Source organism: Ursus americanus, chromosome 22, assembly GCF_024610735.1.
Source record: "Ursus americanus isolate L20-20 chromosome 22, mUrsAme1.1.p, whole genome shotgun sequence".
NCBI classification, from domain to species: domain Eukaryota; kingdom Metazoa; phylum Chordata; class Mammalia; order Carnivora; family Ursidae; genus Ursus; species Ursus americanus.
Window position 1 is genome coordinate 21,635,692 of NC_142148.1, and position 22,714 is coordinate 21,658,405.

A 22,714-nucleotide genomic window follows, 5' to 3' on the forward strand; every position below is an offset into this window, starting at 1 on the left:
CTTTGGATTTTTTTAAAAAACAACCTTTCAAAAATCTAAAGGCCATTCTTAGTCTAGCTGTATCATCTCCCTAAAAATGAACTTTCTAGAAGTGTTTATACATATATAAATTTTTTGTGTATGTATTTGTTTGGTATACTTTTTTCCTCCACCTTTTTCCTTTTAAGTAGACTTTTTTTAGAGCAGTTTAGGTTTACAAGAAAATTGAGCAGAAAGTACAAAGTTTCTACTCTCTGTTCCCTACATGCACAGCCTTCCCCACTATCAATATATACTTTTTATTTTATTTTCTTCCCTACCACGTTATGGTTCAGCTTTCTTTGACCTAAGTTATTATCATATAGGTTTTCTTTAGCTTCCAAAATTATCCTGACATCTCTAACCTGCCATTGTCTCCTCTCCTATTCTCTCTGTTCTTGTGGATTTATACCTTTTTTTTTTTTTTAATCCCTGTAATGTTATCTTAGTTTTAAGAGTTAGGTCAGATAAAGGTATATATTTAATCGTGTTAGCCTATAAAATTGTATGTATATATTAGTAGGATCAAATTATATATACTGTTTGATGACCTGCTTTTTTAATTTAACAATATATGAACTACTTTCCATGTCAAAATATAAGACTCTCATCCTTTTCATGGCTGCATAGTAATTTATTTTTTATTACTTTCCTAAAAATAGATAATATGTAACATGATACAGAACCATTTATTTCATTTCCAAGTTTCCTCTTAGTGAACGTTTTGACATTTTTCAAATTTTTACCATTAAAACAGTGCTACAGTAAACTTAATCATGCATATATAAATTTTGTTATACATACCCAATTATTATTACTTTTTTAATTAGGCTCCATGCCCAGTGTGGAGCCTAATGTGGGGCTTGAACTCACGACCCTGAGATCAAGACCTGATCTGAGATCAAGCACCTGACTCTTGGTTTCAGCTCAGGTTGTAAGATCAAGCCCCACATTGGGCTCCTCGCTCAGCGTGGAGTCTCCTTAAGAGTCTCTCTTCCTAGTCTCTCTGCCTCCTCCATGCTCCCTCCCTCTAAAATAAATAAATCTTTTTAAAAAAAAAAGAGTTGGATGCTTAACCAACTAAGCCACCCAGGCACCCCCTAATTATTTTCTTAGGATAAAGGCCATTGTAGGGGAATTTCTAGCTCAGGGGTAGGCTTACTTAAACTTTTGAGAATTCCCAGATGGTCCTCTAAAATGTTGCCTTCTGCCAGTCATATAAGAATGCCCATTGACCCACACCCTTGCCACACTGAGCCTGCCTAGCCTTTTTGTTGCTGCCTAGCTGGTAGGTGAAAAAGGAATATTATTTTAATTATTATATTGTTATTGGTGAGATTGAACACTTGTATATGTTTTTTAATTGGCCATTATATTTGGTGACTTGTCTGCTCGTGTTCTGCACACCAGAGCTTCTCACATTTAATATGCACACAAGCCCAGTCCGCTGAGGAGCTTACTGAAATGCAGATTCTGATGCAGCAGATCTGGGGGGGAGGGGCTTGAATGACTCCATTTCTAACCAGCTCCCAGGTGATGCCAGTGCGGCTGGTGTGTGGCCCACACTTTGAGTAGCCCTTACAGTTTTTTCTTACTGATATACAAAAGCAGTTTATGTATTAAAAATATCACCTTGGCGCTCCCGGGTGGCTCAGTAGTTAAGTGCTCAGGCACAAGCAGAAGCAAAGCAAAAGTAAGGAGCGGTGCTCGCAGGAGTTCAGCTCTATGGTGTGCCTTTTCTACCGCAGGCAACAGATGCCCTTTATGAGGTGTTTGTGGGAAACAGGCTCCAAGCAGCTACGTTCCGACTCTTTCCTCAGCTTCTCATGACGCTGCTCATCCAGATACACCACAGCGTCGGTCTCACCATGTCTGATGTCGCCATCCCAAGTGGCCTCTACGCAGAACAGGAAATGTCTTCAGAGGTCACCCCTTTGTGGTACTGTCTGTTGTGATTTCAGTGACCTTAACTACCATGAAGCTCTAGGCGCTGTGGTAGACACAAGGATAGCTAAGATGTGGTCCCAGCCGTGGGAGAGCTTACAGTCAGCTATCGTGGGACATCAGGGTGAAATGCCCAGGAATCATTCTGGGCTCTCACTGGTTGGTGGTCTGGTTGTTTTATTGGCACCAAGATAAATTCAGTAGAAATTTGTGGCACATGACTTTCTTTCAGAGGAAGTGCTATAATGTGGATTATAGAACACCTAACTAAAAGTCAGGAGAGCTGAGTTCTAATTCTCATTCATTTAACTAGCTGTGTACCCTGGGCAAATCTTCCTGTTGTTCTGTGCCTTGGTTTCCCTATATGTAAATTAGGTCAGGCTAGGTACTCTCCAAGGACCCTCTAGTTTTAGGATTCTCTAGTGTGATATCCAGCATACTAGTTCAGTAAGTAATAGAGATAGTTTATTTAATTTTTTTGAGTAATCTCTCCATCTAATGTGGGGCTCAAACTCATGAACCAGAGATTAAGAGTCACATGCTCTACTGACCCTGCCATGTGCCCCAATAGTGGGGGTAGTTTAAAAAACAGTGTGGGGGGCACCTGGGTGGCTCAGTCAATTAAGCATCTGAGTCTTGATCTCAGGGTCATGAGTTCAGGCCCCTCGTTGAATTCATGATGGCGTAGAGCCCACTTTAAAAATAAATAATAAAAAGCAGTGTGGGTACATTTTATGAGAGGGTATAAATTGTATCTAAATAAAACTTTTTAAAAAAAAACAATGGGTATGGGTTTAGCATCCCATATCATTTGTTTAATCATAGATTTCTTTTCAAACTCCCAGGGAAACAAAATCTGTTAGATTTCTTTATGCTAAAAATTTGTGTGAAGGGCCTTTCAAGTTATTAGAGCATTAGGAGTCTTTGGGGAAGTCTAGAAAGAAGAGAATTACCATCCAGAGCTATCAAGGCATGGCCCTCTTCAGTGAGAGAGCAGGGTGACTGTATGCTGGTAAGTTGGAGGGACCTGTTCTATTCACTTGTACTGGTTTGGTTTGATTTAGCTTCGCCATGCAGGCTACAAAGACTCTCCTTCTCAGAACATTGTGCTGGCAGGAATTCAACATCATGGAAAAGAATAAAGGATGGACCCTCCTGGAAGGGAAAGAGTGCCATCTTCAGGGAGTATCTCTCCTTGCCAAGTAAGACTCCCTTGCCATGCACACCTGCTCTAAATCAGCACTGCTTTAGGTATTTTTCACCCTTTTAGTTAAAACAGCAACCAAGGTTGGATAACATCATAGGTTATGGGAACACCCATAATGCCTGGCAGATTTTTCAGAGGGCCTGCCACCGCCATACTGTCCTATGCACCTACAGCCAGGCAAAATCCTCAGAGGGCCCCCAGCCCTGGGAATCATGCAGTCTGGATAGGAGCATTTCTAAGAGGTGTCCTGTTGGGTGTTGTGTTTTGCAGTGCATTGCTGGAAAGAAATCACCTCCTTGCACATAAAGTCATGTACTTGTTGGTCCCTCTTCTTAACAGAGGGAATGATAAACATAAGCTCACATCTGCAGGATTTTTTGTGGAGGTAAGATTCATTAGAAGCTGGATTCAGGGGGCAGTTGGGTGGCTCAGTATGTTAAGTGTCTGCCTTTAGCTCAGGTCATGATCCCAGGGATGGGATCGAGCCCCGCATCAGGCTCCTTGCTCAGTGGGGAACCTACTTCTCTCTGTCCCTCTGCCACTCCCTCTGCTTGTCCTCTCTTTCTCTCTGTCAAATAAATAAATAAATAAATATGTTAAAAAAAAAAAAAAAGAAGAAGAAGAAGAAGAAGCTGGTTTCAGGAAGCCTGTAAAGCCACAGTACCTGCTTTCCTGGGCCCTATACAACTTCGTGGCAGGCTGGGATCCATTTCATGTGGGATAGAAATAGTCTCAGATTCAAGCCTACTGAAATTCTTCTTGCCATATATTGATTATTCGGCATTCCTTATATACCCACAGTGTAAGCATCACCCTGTAACATAGAGTTTTCAAAGGAAAATACATATTTTGGAGTTGGTGGGAAGGTGGCTCTTTTCATGAAAAAGGGCTTAAAGGTAACTTCTTTGGCTAATTTCTGGGTTCTTTCAGCTTCTCCAGAGTCCAGTCGCTAGGAGACTTCCCAGCATATACTCTCTTGTCCGCTTGAAAGACTGGCTACATCATGGAAATAGTGTCTTCAAATTTCTTGCCCTAAGGGGACTGCGCTATCTTATCAAACACCAGGAGATGGTAGGAGGGGCCCCAGACCACTGATTCATAAGTCACAAATCAAACATACCCCAGAAAGAAACTGGTAACAGCTGAGAAGGAAATTGGGTAGCCTGGGAATAGGAGCAAGTAGGAATACAGCCCTTTGTACCTTTTAAATTTTATGCCTAGAAAATATGTAAGTACCAACTGAAGTATTTCATGAAATCATAAGAAATAAGTCCAAGACATGGATATTCATAATATTTGAAACCTATAATTTGTGTAGGGAGGTACCCTCACTATCATCACAGCCAAGGTGACATTCAGGTGTCCTTTTATGTCTTGTACCATGTTGCCCTAAGGAGTACATTGGATAAGACCATGATATCTGCTCCCAGGATGCGTATCCTCTAAACAAGGATTACTGACATTCATGTTGAAAGAGAGCTCATTTTCTATAGGCCTAGCTAGAAACTAGGCCTGGGTGAGATAGAAAGATCATTCCCTGGGCCTTCAATTTTATCACTTGAGTTCTATTTTTTTAATAGTTAAATACGTATATATATCTGAAACAAAGATGACAGATGCTAGCCCGTTAATTCTGGTTGTTTGGATACACAAATATTTGTTGCCTTATTCTGTTTACTTTTTACATGTATGTTTTAAACTTTGAAACTCTGAGATTACTTCCTTTTGGGAGTTTCAGAAGAACAGAATCCCAATTCAGAATGGGAAGGACCCTTAAGTGTCCTCAGTCAATTTCTGCTTGAATTCCTGCAAGGAATCTTACTGCCTCTGGATACATTCCATATTAGAGAACGCACTATGACCTGAGCTAGCCATTCTACTTTCTTTCATTGTAAGCGATTTCTTACATTAATCCGTAGTCTATTATGGGACCGTTCCCACCTGGTCCCACTTCTGCCTTATGAGGCAACTTTCAACAGCTCTGCCCCTTCTCTACGAATCAGCCCTGCCAATACTGAGAAGGCAGTCATGCCTTCTTTACTTTTCTGTTCTCAACTAGCCAGTGCTACCAAACATTCAACAAGCACCAGGTACTGAGTAAAGGTGGGGAGCCCTACTTTGGTACCAGATGAAGTGCTTTCAGGAGGGTGATGGTGTACTCCCTTTGGGCACACAGAGGGAAGGCATCAAGAGCCTGTTGCCATGCATCGTAGACCTCTTACGTGAAACCGACGAGAAGATTGTTTTGTTGGCCATCCAGATACTCCTGCAACTCGTTGAGACAATGGATTTCACCACCTTGACAGCCATGATGAAGACCCTGTTCTCCCTATTTGGTGATGTAAGACAATGAGAGAGGAGAGACTTTCCTAGGGGAGGGTAATTGCCATAACAGCATATAGAAATTGGGATAGTAATAAATAGACTCTGTTTTATATAGTTCTTTTTATGTTCATAACACTTTCAAATCTCTCTCAAGACCCTTCCAGGTAACTTGTGATGTTGATAGGACTGGTGTTACTGTTTTTCAGATTTAAAAAAAAAAAAATACAAAACTGAGATGTAGAGACTTGCCAGGGTAGCACCCTGATCATGGATTGGGGAGGGAGTTTGTAAAAGAAAAGACGTCTTTCAGGGGGCAATCAGGACTAGGTCAAGGTGGTGGACTATACCTATGTCCCCATCCCAAATCCCAAAGATTTAAAAAAAAAAAAAATACACGGAGCACAATGAACCACATCCTTGGAAGAGTCAAGTATGGCGAGGCCGGGATTCTAAACTGCAGCAAAACAGCTTGTGTGACTAGTGAATATAGTATCAGGCACAAGCTGTGCTGACTACATTTCTCATTTGCAGAGTGAGAGAACAACCAGTACTACAAAACAGCAGGTCTTGCTATCTTTATGTATCTATTTGGCTTCTTGCCCTCAGCTGCCTATGCTTAATAGCCTTATGTGAGGACTGGCGTTTCAACCAACCTAGCCCTTATAAGTTAAGCATGAACACTTTCAGTGACTTGCTTCCCTTTGGATACTCCCTTTGTAGGTGAGACCTGATGTTCATCGTTTCTCCATGACCCTCTTTGGAGCCTCTGTAAAATCTGTGAAATACACAGATAAGAAGGGTGTAGAGAATCAAGTCCTGGACAGCTTGGTCCCCCTGCTTCTGTATTCTCAAGATGAAAATGATGCAGTAGCTGAGGTAATCCCTCTGTCAACTCCTTTCCTGCCCGAATAACTTCTAATCCAGAGCCAAATCTGCAAATAAGCATTCCATCTTTGAGGGCAGGGACTTTGTGGTACCATCTTTATTCACCATTTCCTATAGCACAGTCTACCTTTCAATTATTTTGCCTAAGTGAATTGTGTGAAAAATCTTACTCCTTATTTCTATATAGCAAATCATGGCCCTTTGTGGGTAAGAACAATATATTATACCTTTTTGTAGCCCCATCCCAATATTTAGCCTAGCACAGAGCCTAAAGACAGTGCCGAATTCAACAAACTCTTTTTGTTGACAATGGCAATATTCCATTATCTTTTCTTTTGTTCAAGAACTGCCTTCTGCCTTTAGACAAATAGACTTGTGTCGAGGCTAAGTCAGAAATAGTAGCTTCTCAGACAATCTAGGGAAGCCTTTACATCTCCTTAATCTCCTAAGAGTTTTCTGCCATAGAGTTGTGGGGAGGATGTCATCATCTTTAGTCCTGTCCCATACCTCAGGAGCCTGTCCTGTCCAGCTAGCCATTTGAAAGATTCCAAAGTGCTAACTATGACCACCAGTTACAACAGTACAGAGGTGTGTTTAGGCTGCAAGGATTCTGGGAAAATGCTGGAGATTTCCACTACCCGTACTCCCCATTACAGAAATAAAAGCAGGATCAGAAACAAGACTTAAGATTATGGTGGGCCCTGGTACCTTAACCTGGGGGAGATATTATAGTCTTGTAACCAGAAATATGGAATATTTCAGGGACACCTGATGGCTCAGTCAGTTGGGCATCTGCCTTTGGCTCAGGTCATAATCTCAGGGTCCTGGGATGGAGCCCTGTGTTGGGCTCTCTGCTCAGCAGGGAGTCTGCTTCTCCCTCTCCCTCTGCTCCTCCCCAGCTCATGCTCACCCTCTCTCTCTCTCTTGCTCCATCACTCTCTCAAAAAGATAAATAAAAATCTTTTTGAAAAAAGAAATATGAAATATTTCAGACCCCAATAAAGTTTAGAGTAGATCTCCCCAAACAAGTGATGGAAAAGTATACCCTGTAGGGGTCACAGATATGTGGATGCATTGATACTCATCTCACCCCCTGCTCCCCATCAGCCCTTGGCAATCAGGCAAGGCATAGGGTAGCCAAGGCTCTGGGCTTTCTTTCAAACCTTGAACGATCCCTAGCCTTGTCTTCAAGGCTCTTCAGAGGGTAGCCTAAGCAGAAAGGTGAAATCTAACATTAAACAGGTTAGGAATCACTAACACGGAGAACATAGTCTACCACCCACTGTAATGAATAAAATAGGAATAAATCATGCACCTATCCCCAGTTGAATTCCCCCAAGAACAATCATCCTGAATTTTATTGTTATCACTTCTGTGGTAATATTTTTTCATGTTTTAAAATTTTACATGTAGAAAAAAACTTTGTATGTTGTATCATTTATAAATCTTTTACCAGCTTGCTCTTTTTTGCTTATTTAGCGTTGTAAGATTTGCCCACGTTGTGGGCTCCAGTTCATTTATTCTCACTGCTATATAGAATTGCATCTCGAGGATATCTTCACACTTCTCCAGTGTTCCTATTCTTGGATATTTAGATTGTCTCCAGTTTTTCATCATTAAAATGTTCCGATGAGTATTCTTTTACCTATTTCTTTGTGTACCTGTGTGAGAGTTTCTAGAGGGCATAAACCCAGAAGTAGAATATCTGGGTACCTTTAACTTTACTAGATATTTACAAATAAAGTAGCTGAACTAACGTGTATTCCCATCAGTCCCCAAAGGATTTTTCGTGGCCCAAATCTAGTGGACCTGGGACAAGGTGTTCGCTTGAATACTCCTAAGAGGTGGTATGTGGTACATGAGAGACATTCTGAGAGCCATAAATAGAGAAGAAGCCCACTTGCTAAATTTTGCTCAAGCATCTGGATCGGGAAGGGATCAGTACTGTCCAGAATTCCTTCCAAGCCAGAGGTTCCACAAGGCCTGTGAGAAGAGGAGCTCCACTTCCTGTGTAAAGTGACAGGAGACTGACATGGGAGCAGCAAGCGGGGGAGGAGGAGAGCCCTATCTCTAGCGCATGGGGTAGCGGGAACCCCTGCCCCAATCCCTGCTCTGGTATCAAACCGGATAGCTCTCACTTCTGTCTTAGACCAGTGGTTTCTACATCCTCCCCACAACTCTGCAGGCTTCTTGGGCCCCCTTGAGGGGGACTGTTTGGGGAAATTGAAAGAGGGGAGGACTCTGGTTCCTTTCCATTCCTGCCCTCACTTTAGCCAGTTTTATTTGAAGGAAGGTTACCTCAGCTAAAAAAATGCTTGAAGATGCTGATCTCTGATCATCCTTTTCACAGGAAAGCAGGCAAGTCCTAAGAATATGTGCCCAGTTCCTGAAGTGGAAGCTGCCCCAAGAAGTGTACTGCAAAGACCCCTGGTACATCAGCCCCAGTGAAGCTGGAGCAGTCTGCACATTCTTTGTATGTGAGCAGTAATGGCTTTGTTCACACTTTTATATGCTAGCGTACTTATTTTTTCTGACATATTTTTTAATGGAGGAACACAAGATAACGGAAACATTTCCCATCCCTTTTCACGTCAGTAGCTAATCTCCATGACCTGTCTTATACTGGGAATCTATTTCTCTAGTTTCCTGCCAGCTGAATCACAGACTCACTTTCTATTCCCACCTTTCCTCATAAAAAAAGACTCTCTTTTGAATTCTTGGAAGCCCCCACTAATCTGGGTCAGGGGCTATGGAGTCAGGTTGATAATAGTACAGGCTTAAAAAACTGTTTAGGGAGTGAATTGAACTGGAGTTGTGTATTGCCTTTACAATGATCTCTAATCCTTTTCTTGGATATAGTGGATTGTTTTACCCTCTATTAGAGCACGTTTAGGGAGCCCCAAGCAAGGGTTGCCATGCAGCTGTAGGCCATGCAGCGTGACGGCAGCATGCCACTGGCTCTGCTAGGACCCAGATGCCATCCTTTCTCGTCACAAACTTGACAAAGGCTACTGGGGCCCATCTCAGGGGCAGGCTGGAGCCAGGGCAGTTTCAGCATCCGTGGTTTTCTGGACATCTGACTCTAGGACTGCTGGGATCCTACTACGAAGAAACAAGGACTGACTCTTCCCAGGGGTCTTCCATATGTGTAACCTGTTTAGGACCCAGTGCAGGCTCCTCTGATCAGACTTATGGGGCTAGGAAGCCCCACAGTGCCATTGTGTCAGGCTTTCCACAGAGGAGTATCTCTCTGACCTGTACCAGGACCTATATCCGAGGCACTGATGACAGTATTTACAGCAGAAATTCAGTGCTCTCAATGCATAAGATTATAGGTTGTCCATGTGACATCATAAGATCTATGGGAATAGATTCTGATGGTCCTCCTCCTTCCCTGAGCTGCCGATCTTTGTAACAGAACTAGTGAGAGGTACATTTATTCGTCCAGGAAGCACAACACATCCAGTATGCAACAGGCCGTGGAGACCCAGAAACATGGCGAAGATATAAACTCCCTAAGAGAGCTTGCTAGCTAGTAAGGGCGATAAAACCTCTGTGGAAAATTAGATAGAAACTCAAGATGAAAAATGATAGGTGCCAAGAGAGGGAGGGGTACCTGCAGAAGTGCTCAGAGCCGAGTGAGGTCGGGAAGGCAAGAGTGATCAGGGAAGAGCCGATAGGGGGGCAGAGCTCAAGGCAGAGCTGAGGGAACAGAGAAGACTTAGATACAGAGAAGTGGAGATGGACTTGGAGGCATCACGGGCACGACCTGCAGCACGAGGGACTGTGAGCATGGTGTATCCGGAGGATGTAACTTGGCCTAGGGACTTGTTATTGTGGCATAACATCAATTAAGCAACTGCAGTTACTGTTCCAAGCACCATGTTCTATGTGTCTAACATCTGGCATCGTCCCTGGCTCTGGAAACTACAGTGAGGCTGACAAAAACAGTGGTGTACTTCACTCCTTTCTACTCTTACTTTTTTCCCCACTTAGGGAAAAAAATGCCAGGGCAAAGTTAACCTCCTCGCCCAAACATTGACGTTCTCCAAGAATGCAAAACTTCCTATCAGAAGAGCAGCAGTCTTATTTGTAGGTATAAGCAATCCTTTCATTTCTACAGTCACTTTATCCTCTATTTTCCCAAATTGTGTTGTTGAGTATCCCCAGTCTTTATGAAGATGGCCTTGAAAACTCTTCTTTGGAGAAAAGGGCTGTTATCTCTAGGTAACTATCAGGCACTTGAAAGTCAGGTTTTTAGGATCTGTCCAATTATCAAAAGGCCAGTTCTGCCAACTGCTTAGAGCCAAAGCCAGACCACAGCCTCACTGACTTTATCCTGCATTTAGGACTCTTATTAAAGCACATGGATCACAGTGAGCTCAAGATGAAGGGCACTGACTGGATAAAGAATGGTGAGTGATCACACACTTGGGTTTGGTTTGGGGTGCGTCACATTTCGAAAGGGATCTGAGGTGGTGACTGTGGGCAGGCTCTCTGACAAAGCTTAGAACCAGACAGCCTGACTTTTGCAGTAATGAAGACCTTGGAGACCTCAAGTGAATGACAGTCTCACCGGAGCCCAAATCCCCCCCCCCCATTAGGAAAGGACACGACCCTATTTGTCTGGAAACCAGATTTGATGAGTGTCTCAGGAACAATTCCTGGTTTCATCTAGAAATACCATCTTAGTAAATTATGCCGATAGTTCACAAGTACCACAGAGATGACTGCAGCACTGTTTTCTATAAGCGGTTGTCCTGTGAGGTGGCAGGACTTGGTAATACAGAAGGTTACAGTCGTATAAGGCAACCACCATGTAAAAGGTTTCCTGACTTGTCAGTGAGTGGAAATTTTCTATAACTGTACAACTTTGAGGATTTAGCACTCAAAGAATTATTTATTCCCACTTAAGAAGTACTCCTACAATTAGAAAATGCCATGAAATGCCAAGCCTCACAACCCAAAAAAGTATGTACAATGAGAACCAAATTAAAATCCTGGGGGCGCCTGGCTGGTTCAGTCAATAGAGCATGAGACTCTTGATCTTGAGTCATGAGTTCAAGCCCCACGCTGGGTGTAAAGATTACTTGAAAATAAAATCTTTAAGGGGTGCCTGGGTTGCTCAGTTGGTTAAGTGTCTGACTCTTTGTTTTGGCTCAGGTTGTGATCTCATAGTTGTGAACTCATGGTCCTGGGATTGAATTCCACTTCAGGCTCCACGCTCAGCAGGGAGTCAGTTTCCCTTCTCCTTCTTCCCCTCCCCCCATGCACTCTCTCTCTCTCTCTCAAATAAATAAATAAATCTTTAAAAATCCTTTAAAAAACTAAAATAAAATCCTGAACAATTCACTGCTTTTAAAATAAAAATATGTAACTGGTAAAATAGCCAGAAGCTGGACCTTATTTAAGAAAGATTATGAGGGGGCGCCTGGGTAGCACAGTTGTTAAGCCTCTGCCTTTGGCTCAGGGCCTGATCCCGGCGTTATGGGATCGAGCCCCACATCGGGCTCCTCCGCTGGGAGCCTGCTTCTTCCTCTCCCACTCCCCCTGCTTGTGTTCCCTCTCTCGCTGGCTGTCTCTCTGTCCAATAAATAAATAAAATCTTTAAAAAAAAGAAAGAAAGAAAGAAAGAAAAAGAAAGAAAGAAAGAAAGAAAGAAAGAAAGAAAGAAAGAAAGAAAGAAAGAAAGAAAGAAAAGATAGATTATGAGAGGGGTGCCTGGGTGGCTCAGTTGGTTAAGCATCTGCCTTCGGCTCAGGTGCCGACCCCAGGGTTGGGATCAAGCCCTGCAGTGGGCTCCCTGCTTAGTGGGAAGCCTACTTCTCCCTCTCCCTCTGCCTGCTGCTCCCCCTGCTTTGCTCTCTCTCTTTCTCTCTGTCAATAAATAAATGAAATCTTTTTTTTTTTTTTTTAAGATTTTATCCATTTATTTGACAGAGAGACAGCCAGCAAGAGAGGGAACACAAGCAGGGGGAGTGGGAGAGGAAGAAGCAGGCTCCCAGCAGAGGAGCCCAATGTGGAGCTCGATCCCAGGACTCTGGGATCATGCCCTGAGCTGAAGGCAGACACTTAACAACTGAGTCACCCAGGCGCCCCTAAATGAAATCTTTAAAAAGAAAAAAAAAATTATGCGAGGGACGCCTGTCTGGCTCAGTTAGTAGAGCATGCAACTCTTGGTCTCAGGGTCATAAGTTTGAGCCCCACATCAGGGGTAGAGTTCACTTAAAATAAATTAATTAATTAAAAAGAAAAAAATTATTTGTATAAAAAGATTATGAGAAATATCAGGTAGACTTGTGGTGATGATCATTCTACAGTATAAACAAATGCCAAATCATTATGTTGCGCACCTGAAACTAATATAATGTTTTATGTTACATGTCAGTTATACCTCAACAATAACAAAAAAGGCAAAAAAAAGTTTTTAAAAAAGGAAGATCATGCCACTTTTCTCTGACTACTCCTACCTCCCCACAGCAATCAGAAGAAGAAAGAAAGAAAGAAAGAAAGAAAGAAAGAAAGAAAGAAAGTCACATAGATCCTTTTATTCTATGAGGCAGGATTCCACACGGTTGATTCTATTCAATTAAAAGGAAATTATTTTCTAATCTAAAACAATGGGGAACCAAAGTTCCTTTTCCATTCTAAAGTCATTTTTGTAGGAGATCTCTGTATGAGCCATATGAAATTGCCAGTCTGTAGGGCAAGTAACATTCTCATGCGGTTCAGCCTTGTGGAATAATCCCACCCTCTTCCTTCCCTAATGGTGGCTTATCTGTCTTAGAATAGGGTGTTCTAGCACTCTTTTTTAAACAAATTTATGTCATTTACTGCAGGTAATTTTTAAGCTAAATTTAAATGGAAAAATAACAAAATTTTAAATATGAATTTAAACTGACTTTATGACAAAATAAGTTTCTAGTCCTGTAGATTCCAAAACTGATATCTGCTTCTTCATGTATTCTGTGAAACAGATAGATCTTAATGCAAGAAATGAAAGAAACTAAAAATCATATTCCATTTTGGAAATAAACATGAATTTAAAGATTAAAATGCTACTTAAGAATTTAAAATCTCAGGGACGCCTGGCTGGCTCACTTGGTGGAGAATGCAACCTTTGATCTCAGGGTTGTGAGTTCCAGCCCCATATTGGGTGTAGAGATTACTTAAAAATAAGATCTTTAGGGGCACCCAGCTGGCTCAGTCAGTTAAGCATCTGCCGTCGGCTCAGGTCATGATCCCAGGGTCTTGGGATTGAGCCCTGCGTCGGACTCCCTGCTTAGTGAGGAGTCCACTTCTCCCTCTCCCTCTGCTCCTCCTCCTGCATGCATGCTCTCTCTCTCAAATAAATAAATAAATAAATAAATAAATAAATAAATAGAATCTTTAAATAAAATAAAATAAAAATAATTTTAAAAAAAGATGAGATACCGGTATGACTTTTTCTGTCAAAATGGCAAAGACTACTAATTAATATTCAACATAGAGATGTTAAGGGAAAGCTGACATCTTTTTTTAAGTTTACTTTTTATTAAAAAACAAAAATAAAAAAGTTTATTTTTTTTTAGTAATCTCTACACCCAGTGTGGGGCTTGAACTCACGACCCTGAGATCAAGAGTCACATGCTCTTCTGACTGAGCCAGCCAGTCACCCAAAAACTGACATTATCATACACTGTGCTGGTATGAGCATAGATTGATACACCTTTTTTATAGGGAAGTTTGGCAATATGTATCAAACCCTTTAAGTAAATATATACTTTGACTTATCAATCTCACTGGTAAGAATTTAACTTACGAAAATAAGCAGAAGTAGTTACAGGAATGTTCATTCCAGTGTTATTTAAAATAGCAAAAATGGAAAACATCCAAGATTAGATATACTAAGAAATTAGTCTCATTAAGTATAACATATCCATATTATAGAATCATATGAAGCCATGCAAATATTTTTTATTTATTTTTTATTAAGTATAATCTCTCTCTTTTTTTTTTTTAAAGATTTTTTTTTTAAGATTTTATTTATTTGACAGAGAGAGAGACAGCCAGCGAGAGAGGGAACACAAGCAGGGGGAGTGGGAGAGGAAGAAGCAGGCTCCCAGCGGAGGAGCCCGATGTGGGGCTCGATCCCAGAATGCCGGGATCATGCCCTGAGCCGAAGGCAGACGCCCCACCACTGAGCCACCCAGGCGCCCCTTTTTTTAAAGATTTTATTTATTTATTTGACAGAGAGAAAGACAGCCTGCGAGAGAAGGAACACAAGCAGGGGGAGTGGGAGAGGAAGAAGCAGGCTCCCAGCAGAGGAGCCCGATCTGGGGCTCGATCCCAGAACTCTGGGATCACGCCCCAAGACAAAGGCAGACGCTTAATGACTGAGCCACCCAGGCGCCCCTAAGTATAAGCTCTATGCCCAATGTGGGGCTTGAACTCACAACCCCAAGATGAAGACTTGCATGCTCTACTAACTGAGCCAGTCAGGTGCCCCAAAGTGGGAAAAATATTACAGAAAATAATTTAATGACTTGGATATTGATGATGCAATATTAAATAAAACAAGCAATTATTAGATAATATGTATAATGTGGTTCCATTGGAACAAAAAGGCACACGTGTAACTGAATAGAAAAAAGAAACAGAAACATAACAGTGGTTTTCTCTTGTCGTTGAATTATGGGTAACTATTTTCTTCTAGTGCTTATACGTTATCTAAATTTTCTGCACAAGGAGCATGTATTTATTTTGCAATAAGAAACATAAAAACTAAAAAACATTTAAGAAAAAACTTAAAAGGGAATAATGATTTAAGAGTAGCCTCTAGGACTAACACAGGAACTTAGAAATCAGCAGTCTTAAACAGTGCTTGACAGGTACGGATAATTTGACTTTAGATGGACTACTTGGCATTGTGGTTATTGTAAAGGAGTAAACCATTTGACAATTCAAAAATGAATAAGTTTTATAGGTCAAAATTGGAATTGATCTACAAATGTAAAACTTCCAGACAGAGTCTTAGAAAAAGTTAGTCCTTCATCTCAGCTTCTGTAGGCTTGTTGGCTGTTTGGTGTCTGGACCAGTGATCATTTTCATAGATCTTCACCTCCAACCTGGGTTTTCTGGCCATTTAGATCTGAGAGATCTGCTGAGTGATCCTGAGCCCTCTCTGCGCATCATCGCCTCTCGGGCTCTCTTCCGAGTGCACAAGATAGGGGCTGAACCAGATCCCAGGCAGTCTGGGTTGAGGACTCTTATGGGCTATCTTCCTACTTAGAAGTGCAAGGCAAGTAACATCAGGTAACAACGAATTCTTTCAGAAATCACAAAAACCATAGTGCTCCTTTTTTTTCCTTCAGACTTAAAGCAACGCCAGCCTGAAGCTACCTCCACCCATTTCATTACCGCAGAACATATTTTTTGCTACCAAAGTCTTTAAGGAATTAGAATATAGGGGAGCCTAGGAGGCTTAGTTGGTTAAGAGTCTGCCTTCGGCTCAGGTCATGATCCCAGTGTCTGGGGATCAAGTCCCTCATCGGGCTCCCTGCTCAGCAGAGAGTCTGCTTCTCCCTCTCCCTCTGCTCCTTGCCCCTTGCTCATGCTCTTTCTCTCTCTCTGACAAATAAATAAAATCTTTTTTAAAAAAGAATTTAGAATATATAAGGGAGGGTAGCCCTTGGTTTAAATTTGCAGAAATAGTGAAATTCTGCTGAGTTTTTGAGGCATGTCAGAACTTCCATGAAGTTACAATCCTGATAAACAGGCCTAGCACAGCTTCAAAAGAGATTCTAAATAAATGTTAATATTGCAGTGTTAATACTGTTGGGTCTTTCGTCAAAGCCCCATCAACTTGTCAGCAATCTTAGGAATAAAGTAACAACCAATTCTTATGTTTTGATATTATTGGTGTATTTTTATAAAATCCCTGTGGCCTTTCTCCTCCTTTCTCTTTCCCTTAAAAACCTTCAAGCAAGAAAATATTTCTGAAGTAATATAATACTAAATCTACCCCAGTTATGCAAGATTTCTACTCTTTCCTTCCCCTTTTCATTTTCCTGATTCCCTCTCCTACAACTACTGTCAGATCCTCAAGTGACTCCAGGACGGGAGCTCTTGTTTGCTGAGTATCCACCGTCTGCTTTCTCCATAGATGGAGAAAATTTGTGATAAGTGTCCCAAAAAAGAGATTAGTTTGTGTTGGGTGAATACTTTGATGAGCTGCATGTAGAAGGGTGGGAACCCCCAAGAGGCATGCCAGATTAATTAGAAATGGTCGCTATTGGTCTACTTCCCAGGCTTTTGTTTGGTTGAGGAACGTGAGTGGAGAGCCACAGCTGAACTGTCTAGGGCAATGGAGAGGCCTCTGGGAGGTGGTATGAGAAAAGAAAGGAAATGAGTCAACTGGCATGTGAAAAATAGACTCATCCAACGGTGAATTGCACAAAGTTTTTGTTGTAAAGTGAGCAACATGAATCCTCACCACCCTGTCCCCCAGATTTTCACCTTTCACCCCCAGCCCTCTGCCAAGACATTTTACAAATTTCTCTATGATTAATGGTGAGTTGGGTTTGTTTTAGGGGTTGTCTCAGCATGCCAAGTATGACCTCAAGAGGATCGCTGCCCAAGAGAGGTCTTCATATTTGAGACTAGCATTCAGGAGTTTTGAGCTAATTGCAGGCCCCAGCTGTCCGCTGAATTAAATCTTCACCCTTGAGCAGAGCCAAGAGGACACCTGGAGGATAGCTGCTGGGTGCTAAACTTCAGTGCACTGAGCACATTTGAATTACACGCAGCTCTTGTGCCCTCTCCTTGGTCTCACTGCGTTAAACCACCTTTAGTCTCTTTTGAACTATCCATTATTTTGTGGCTTATCGAGCAAAAATGACTAGCACTCACTGAATGTTTACAATGAGCCAGACTCTTAAGTAAATTATATGATTAACTCTTTCAATCCTCAACCACTCTATGTATGGTTCTCTCCATTTTACACATGGGAAAGCTGAGGGACAGAAGTTGAAAGTGACTTGCCCAAAGTCACATAACTAGTAAATGCCAGGATTCAAACTCAAAAGAGTCTGACCGCCAAGTCCACACCCTTGGCTGGTCTGTGCTGCCCTTTTCTCATCTGCTCTGTCCCTCTCCTTCAATAAATGCAGAACTACTCTACCATGAATTCCAGTTGCTGAACTCGTACCCCAAATCCATGTAACAAAAAAAAAAAAAAATGCTGTAAAGTGATATTGAGCCTCAAGTAATAAAAACAAAGTTAGCATACCTCATTTTTCAATAGGTTGGAATGTGTGTCAAACACTGTAGAGGGGTGGACTTAGAACAAAAGGTGGTGGATCTTCTTGAGGAATATTGTTTGAATCCTGGGTTTGATCTCATATACAGCCCTGTCTCACAGCAGTGAACAGACCTCTCTAGGTTTAAGATGTGGTTTAGATCCCCAGAGACATGTAAGAGTTCTAAGAATCATTTTTCTTCACTCATATTTATGCCAGAGTCCCTTTCCATCCAGGCAGATTTTTATTTTCTGAGTAATACCACCAACAGGGAGGAGCAAGTACAATACTTATTTATTTATGTTTCATTGTGTTAAAATTCACAGAGAGAAGCATCCGTTAAGAAGCAGAGGTCTGGGGCGCCTGGCTTGGCCAGTTGGTGGAACATGCAACTCGATGTCAGAGTCGTGAGTTCAAGCCCAATGTTGGACATAGAGATTACTTTAAAAAGAAGCAGCAGCAGCAGCAGCAGCAGAGGTCTGCTTTTTATTACCTCAGCAGTTTGGGAAAGGCTGAAGAAGTACTTAATGGTGATTACATTAACAAGTCCTTTAATTTCAAATATCTCCATTATTTTTTTACAAGGCTCTCCTCAGACATAGGTTTGTGTTGTTACAGAATTTTTTAAATATACAAGACAAAAATTTCTGGACATTTAATTGTGTTATAATATGTTAAAAGTTCAATATAATTTGATATGATTTCAGTTTTATTTTCATCATATACAATTAAAAGGTATCGTTCATTATCTATTACTGGCCCAGCCGCGTCTTTATTATTTTAGGTTCTTACTTTTTTTCACTCTGAATATTGCTTTACTTCCTTATACCGAGGTACATATTTGTAAGAAGTTACTTTTTTTTTTCTTATTGGAAGATTAAACGATCATGTAAGTAAAAGATGGGATTGGGGGAAGGACAGAATCTCCTAGACATCAACCCTGGCAAATAAACTTGCACTAGGTAAAATTGTAAAATCTCTCTCCCCTCACAGCTTAGCTTCCCCCTCCTTCGTGGCTCCAAGCCCCTTTTCTATCCTTTTTCTATCCCTTTCAGGAAAGGATCTAATGAACTGGTTGTTATGTGGAAATAATTAATAATGCAAGTTTTAATGACCTTAACTCTTCCAGGGATGTTTGCTTTTTAACAAGGTAGAGCTCTTTTAAAAAAAAAAAAAAGATTTATTTGAGAGAGCAAGAGAGCACAAGCGGAGGGAGGGGGAGAGGGAGAGGGAGAAGCAGACTCCCCACTGAGCAGGGAGCCTGATATGGGACTCAATTCCAGGACCCCAAGATCACAACCTGATCCGAAGGCAGACACTTAACCAACTGAGCCACCCAAGCACTCAACAAGGTAGAGCTCGAAAGCCAAAGGCATGAATCTCTAATTAAGAAATGTTAGGCATTACTGAGCAGAATGGAAAGAGGAGGTATTTGGAAATGAGGCTGGAGGTGATGGTGGGGAACAGAGATTTTCCTGTCATCCCAGAAACCATATCCAATCGGTTGCTTTCCTTACCTCTTCCCAAACCCTTGTCAGATCACAGCAGAGGAAGAGGATTACAAAGGGTAATTAACAACTGCCTTCTGTTACACAAAACACAGAGGGAAGTGATGGATTTTATTCTTCCTGAACAATGGTGATGATTTCCCACCACAGAAGATGACTGAGTGCCAGTTACTGAATGATTTAGTGATGTCTTCTATAGTTCCTCTCACCCTGTTGAGTTTATAGCCTGATATCCAAGGAAGATGGCCCTGGTTTAAAATGGTTCCTATGGATATCAAAGAATCTTTATGAGGGAGCTGTCACTCCCTTACTCCCCCCTTTTCTTTTATCAGAGATGGTGGTGTGAATATAGCAAGGGACATTTTTTTTTTAAAGATTTTATTTATTTATTCGACAGAGATAGAAACAGCCAGCGAGAGAGAGAACACAAGCAGGGGGAGTGGGAGAGGAAGAAGCAGGCTCATAGCGGAGGAGCCTGATGTGGGGCTCGATTCCATAACGCTGGGATCACGCCCTGAGCCGAAGGCAGACACTTAACCGCTGTGCCACCCAGGCGCCCCAGCAAGGGACATTTTTAAAGGGAGTAGGGATATGGGAAGAGATTACAAAGGAGATGGAGCTGAGAATCTAGAAAGGATGCTCACCTGTGAATGAGATAAAAGGTAGAAAGTTGAGACAGTATAGAAGATATATCAAACATGGAGTCCAGCCTTATCGGCCCCTCGGACCCTGGTTTTCAGTGAAATCTTGTCCCAGACTACTTCAGAAGACCACAGTCAAAGAATCTGCCTCTCCAGTCATTCAAGTATATACAAGAGGTCACAGTTCTACTTACTCCATATAAGAATGTATGTCCCAAACCTTTGTCTTTCAACCACCCACCAACCAAATCAAACCTACTAAATCCTGCTGACTTAAACTCTTGGTTGTGTATAGATGATCTTAGGAAATCACTTTTGTGGCAAAAAGGGCAAGACACTAAAAAGGAAAAGAATTTGTAGGCAGTTCAAGTATTCTGACCTTAAAATTAAAGAAATCGATTTTTCTAGGAAAGACAAGCTTTTCCCCTGCAAGAGCCTTGGTGATTTCTAAAAAGTTTTTGTGTTCTATTACTGCCCAGATTATCATTTCAGTTTAAGAGCCCACAGAATTATAAAAGTCTGGCTAAATTTAAAAATCCCACTGCATTAAAAAAAATTTTTTTTTTTCAAATAGGCATTAAGCCAAACACATCTCTACAACTTCCTTTGTGGTACCCTGTTTTAGAGCTTTAAATAACCTTGCTAGAATTTTTTTTCTTTTTTCAGATTTCTAAGCCGAAAGTCCTTTGCAAAACTATTTTCATCAACTGAATTACTAAAATAATTGAAAATGGCATTTAAAAAGTTATAAAGGGGTCTTTTAATTCAGAACTTTGGAACTTTTTGCTACTTAACAATTAATGAAATTGTTATAGCATTCTGATTGTTGAAAGAACCTTTTAAGATGTTTGAAATATTAACATCATAATATCACCCAGGCCTTGTTACCAACCAAAAGTGAAATAAAAACATGAAATAGATTGGCGTCCCTGGCTGGCTCAGTCTATAGAGCATCTGACTCTTGATTTGAGGGTCGTGAGTTCAAGCCCCATGTTGGGTGGTGCAGCCTACTTAAAACACACACACATACACACACACAGAAAGCGGCACCTGGGAGGCTCAGTTGGTTAAGTGTCTGCCTTCGGCTCAGGTCATGATCCCAGGGTCCTGGGATCAAGCCCTGCATTGGGCTCCCTGCTCAGAGGGGAGCCTTCCTCCCCCCTCTCCCTCTCCCTCTGCCGCTCCCCCCGCTTGTGCTCTCTTGCTTGCTCACTCTCTCTCTCATATACATAAATAAAAACTTTAAAACACACACACAAGCACACACGAAATAAACCTTAGTTAAGTGGTTTTGCCTTGAAACAAAATCAGTAAGTGACCACATCTGAAAATAATCTCAAGATACTTCTGCATCTGATTCCTTATGTGAAAACCCTATACCTCAACACTTTAATCAGAATATTAAATCAGGATTTATTTGAAATTAAAATACAATGTGTACAAAGAGAGAAGTTCAGAAAACATTTTTGTTTTTCTTAATTTGTTATAGATTTATTAAAGTGGTAATGCATGTGTTCAAAATTCAAAAGTTACAAAATATTCCCAGCCATCCACTTCACCCCCTGAAGGTACCATGCTACCAGTTTCTTATATCTCCAAGATATAATTATGCATTTATGAGTAAATATGCATATTCTCCTCCCCACTTTTTTCACAAATTACAGTATTCTATACACCTTGCACTTTCTACATCTTGCATTCTCTCCTTAATATCTTTGAGATTTTTCTCTATTACTCCAAAAAGAGTTTCCTCATTCTTTATTCCTGCCTAGTATTTCATTGTATTTATTATAATGGACACTTAGGTAATTTCCAATTTTTGGCACAAACAATACTGCAATAACTACAGACATATGTATTTCACACACAGTCAAGTGTGTCTTTAGAAGAAAATCCTAAAAGTGGAAGTGCCAGGTTGAAGGATAGGTCATTTGTCATTTCAGATTAAAATATTGCCAAATGACTTTCATGGAGGTAGTAACAGTTATCCCCCAGTGATGTAAGAGCATGCTTTTCTCCCTACATCCTTGTCAGCACAATGTGATATTCACTCTACAAATATTTATTGGATTCTTGCTATGGGTTCAGGCACTGTTCTAGGTGATTAAGACAAATCAATAAATAAAATAAACCAAAATCCCTGCCCTAGTGGGGTTTATATTCCAGCAGAGGAGAAACCCAATATAATGTATAAAAATAAATAGTATAGGGGCACCTGAGTGGCTCAGTTATTGGGCGTCTGCCTTCGGCTCAGGGCGTGATTCCAGTGTCCTGGGATCGAGCCCCGCATCGGGCTCCCTGCTCTGCTGGGAGCCTGCTTCTTCCTCTCTCACTCCCCCTGCTTGTGTTCCCTCTCGCTGGCTGTCTCTCTCTGTCAAATAAATAAAATCTAAATAAATAAATAAATAAATAAATAAATAAATAAATAGTATAAATAAACATAAAATCATTTCGTATGCTAGAAGCTGGAATATGTTCTGAGAAATGATCAGGGTCTAAGGAATCAGCAGTGTAGAGGTTCTAGGAAAAGTTTCATTGGGGTGATATTTGAGCAGACTTGAAGGAAGTGAGGGAGTTAACTCTGCAGACCTGGGGAAAATTATTATTGGCAAAGGAAATAGGCATTTCAAAAGTCATAAGGCACTAGGGTTGCCTAGGGTATTCCAGGAAGCACAAGAAGGCCAGGATGACTAGGGAGGGATGAAAAAGCAAATGAAGGCAGAAAGAAATGAAGTTATATGAGGGACCAGATCCAAATTCCCAGTGACTTGTAGGCCATGACAAAGAATTTGGCTTAACTCTGGGGCACCTGGGTGGCTCAGCCGGTCAAGCGGCTGCCTTTGGCTCAGTGGGGAGTCTGCTTTTCCCTCTGACCCTCCCCCCTCTTGTGCGCGCTCTCTCTCTAAT

The 22,714-nt window shown here is 41.3% G+C and overlaps 1 protein-coding gene across 9 annotated transcripts in view; it reads left to right on the plus strand.

Annotated features, from left to right (window-relative positions):
• Nucleotides 1-18,366, plus strand: part of MROH8 (maestro heat like repeat family member 8) — a 54,347-nt gene extending 35,981 nt beyond the window's left edge. For 2 of the 9 annotated variants that reach the window (XM_087853596.1, XM_087853600.1), the window contains 11 exons: nt 1,767-1,957; nt 3,027-3,164; nt 3,440-3,554; nt 4,100-4,240; nt 5,346-5,510; nt 6,215-6,370; nt 8,730-8,852; nt 10,376-10,475; nt 10,729-10,794; nt 15,508-15,673; nt 17,985-18,365. In XM_087853596.1, the coding sequence (XP_087709722.1) occupies nt 1,767-1,957; nt 3,027-3,164; nt 3,440-3,554; nt 4,100-4,240; nt 5,346-5,510; nt 6,215-6,370; nt 8,730-8,852; nt 10,376-10,475; nt 10,729-10,794; nt 15,508-15,650 (1,338 nt within the window). In that variant the 3' untranslated portion in view covers nt 15,651-15,673; nt 17,985-18,365. Of the gene's footprint in view, nt 1-1,766; nt 1,958-3,026; nt 3,165-3,439; nt 3,555-4,099; nt 4,241-5,345; nt 5,511-6,214; nt 6,371-8,729; nt 8,853-10,375; nt 10,476-10,728; nt 10,795-15,507; nt 15,674-17,984 lie in introns of those variants that run through there. The other 7 variants (XM_045804568.2, XM_087853601.1, XM_087853597.1 and 4 more) reach the window with 6 other exon arrangements.
• Nucleotides 18,367-22,714: the final 4,348 nt, after the last annotated feature.